This window comes from Platalea leucorodia (genome assembly GCF_965183815.1).
Source record: "Platalea leucorodia genome assembly, contig: HAP1_HAP1_SCAFFOLD_273, whole genome shotgun sequence".
Taxonomy (NCBI): domain Eukaryota; kingdom Metazoa; phylum Chordata; class Aves; order Pelecaniformes; family Threskiornithidae; genus Platalea; species Platalea leucorodia.
Window position 1 is genome coordinate 15,704 of NW_028121299.1, and position 1,671 is coordinate 17,374.

General features: G+C 48.8%; 1 protein-coding gene across 1 annotated transcript; it reads right to left on the reverse strand.

Annotated features, from left to right (window-relative positions):
* Positions 1 to 420: 420 nt before the first annotated feature.
* Positions 421 to 1,380, reverse strand: LOC309603958 (olfactory receptor 5AP2-like; the record flags this gene model as incomplete). The annotated part of the gene is made up of 1 exon (XM_082338830.1): positions 421 to 1,380. One exon carries the CDS (start codon positions 1,378 to 1,380, stop codon positions 421 to 423), a length of 960 nt encoding a protein of 319 aa, XP_082194956.1.
* Between the last annotated feature and the right edge of the window lie 291 nt (positions 1,381 to 1,671).

Consider the following 1,671-nt stretch of genomic DNA (forward strand, 5'->3'; position numbering starts at 1 on the left):
GTCCAGTGGAAGGGCTTGATTCAACTCCCCCCTTCTCACTGACAATATGAAGATGTCCTGAGGAATCCCAGACACGCAGGACCCCCACCCCTCAGCTTGGCTGGCTAACGGAAGAGAAAACAGCATGTTTAGAGAAAGTTTTCTGCCAGTCCTGGGCAGGTGTGGCATTTCAACAGCTCCCACTTGCAGGATCACAACTGTGGTTACTTTAAAGCAAGAAGAAAGCCAGGGAAGTTTTTTACACTCTTCAACACCAGACCTGTATTTCCTTAAGACACAAATTCTCTTTTCCCGCTTCTCATTCCCTAAACAGTCCCAAGATTCTGCACTTCTAAAGATATACCTGGTACACAAAATCTGCACTTCTGAGTTGTCCACACTTGACACAACTGCAACCTGTTTATTCCTGGTGGATCACAACTAGTAGGAGCTCTCGATGCAGGCCACAGTCTTTCTGAGGGCATTTCCAAGAGCCCCCTTCACTTGCCTGTTCCGCAGGCTGTAGAGGAGTGGATTGGCCATGGGTGTGAGGATGGTGTAGAAAAAGGATAGCACTGTATTGAGCTGCCTCAGTGAGGCTGTTCTGGGTATCATATAGACAACGATGAGGGTACCATAGAAAACAGTGACCACACTGAGGTGAGAGGAGCAGGTGGAGAAGGCCTTCTGCCTCCCCGTGGTGGCTGGGATCCTCAGGATCACAACTATGATGCAGATATAGGATACCAAGGTGAACACAAAGGGGAAGACCACATCCAGAAAGCAGATGATGAAAGTAACCAGTCTAAGCACCGTGGTGTCACTGCAGGCGAGCTCCAGCAATGGGGCAAAATCACAGAAGAAGTGATCAATTGCATTGGGACCACAGAAGTGTAAGTTGGAAAGTAGCCCAGTGACTACGGTAGACATTAGTAATCCTGCTAGCCAAGACCCAGCCGCCAGCTGGAAACAGAGCTTCTGCTGCATGAGGCTGGCATAGAGCAGGGGGTGGCATATGGCCAAGTACCGATCATAGGACATGATGGCCAACAGATAACACTCGGTACCTGCACAACAGGCAAAAAAAAAGAATTGTGTCATGCAGCCTTGAGCAGAAATGGTTCTGTCCCTGGTTAGGAAGCTGGCCAGCAGCCTGGGCAGGATAGTGGAGGTATAGCAGATTTCCACACTGGAGAAATTCCCCAGGAAGATGTACAGGGGAGTGTGAAGATGCCGATCTGCCACCACCAGCACAACAATGAGGATGTTAACAAACACAGTCACCATGTAGATCATGAGAGAGAGGAGAAAGAGAGGGATCTGAAGCTTGTGGACATTACTCAGTCCCAGCAGGAGGAACTCCACTGGTGATGTCTGGTTGTCCCATTCCTCTTTCTCCATGAAGTGCTGTAGGACCTTCTTTTCCCCACTTGGCAGGACGGGAACCTGAGGAAGGGCATGCGCTTCTGTGTTTGTTGTAAAAAGGAATTGGGAAGAAGTCATTTCCAGAGACCACATGGAGGTTTTCCCTCATCTGACTGAATTCCCACTTGGTTTAGGGGCTCCATTCCTAGTGAAAGGGCAGGAACAGGTTCTTCAAGAGACCCGAACTGCTCTTCTTAGAAGAATCTCCTCTGATTAGAGAGATGAGTTACTGCATTGAGGCACCTCTTTCTGTGGAATAAAAGAGAA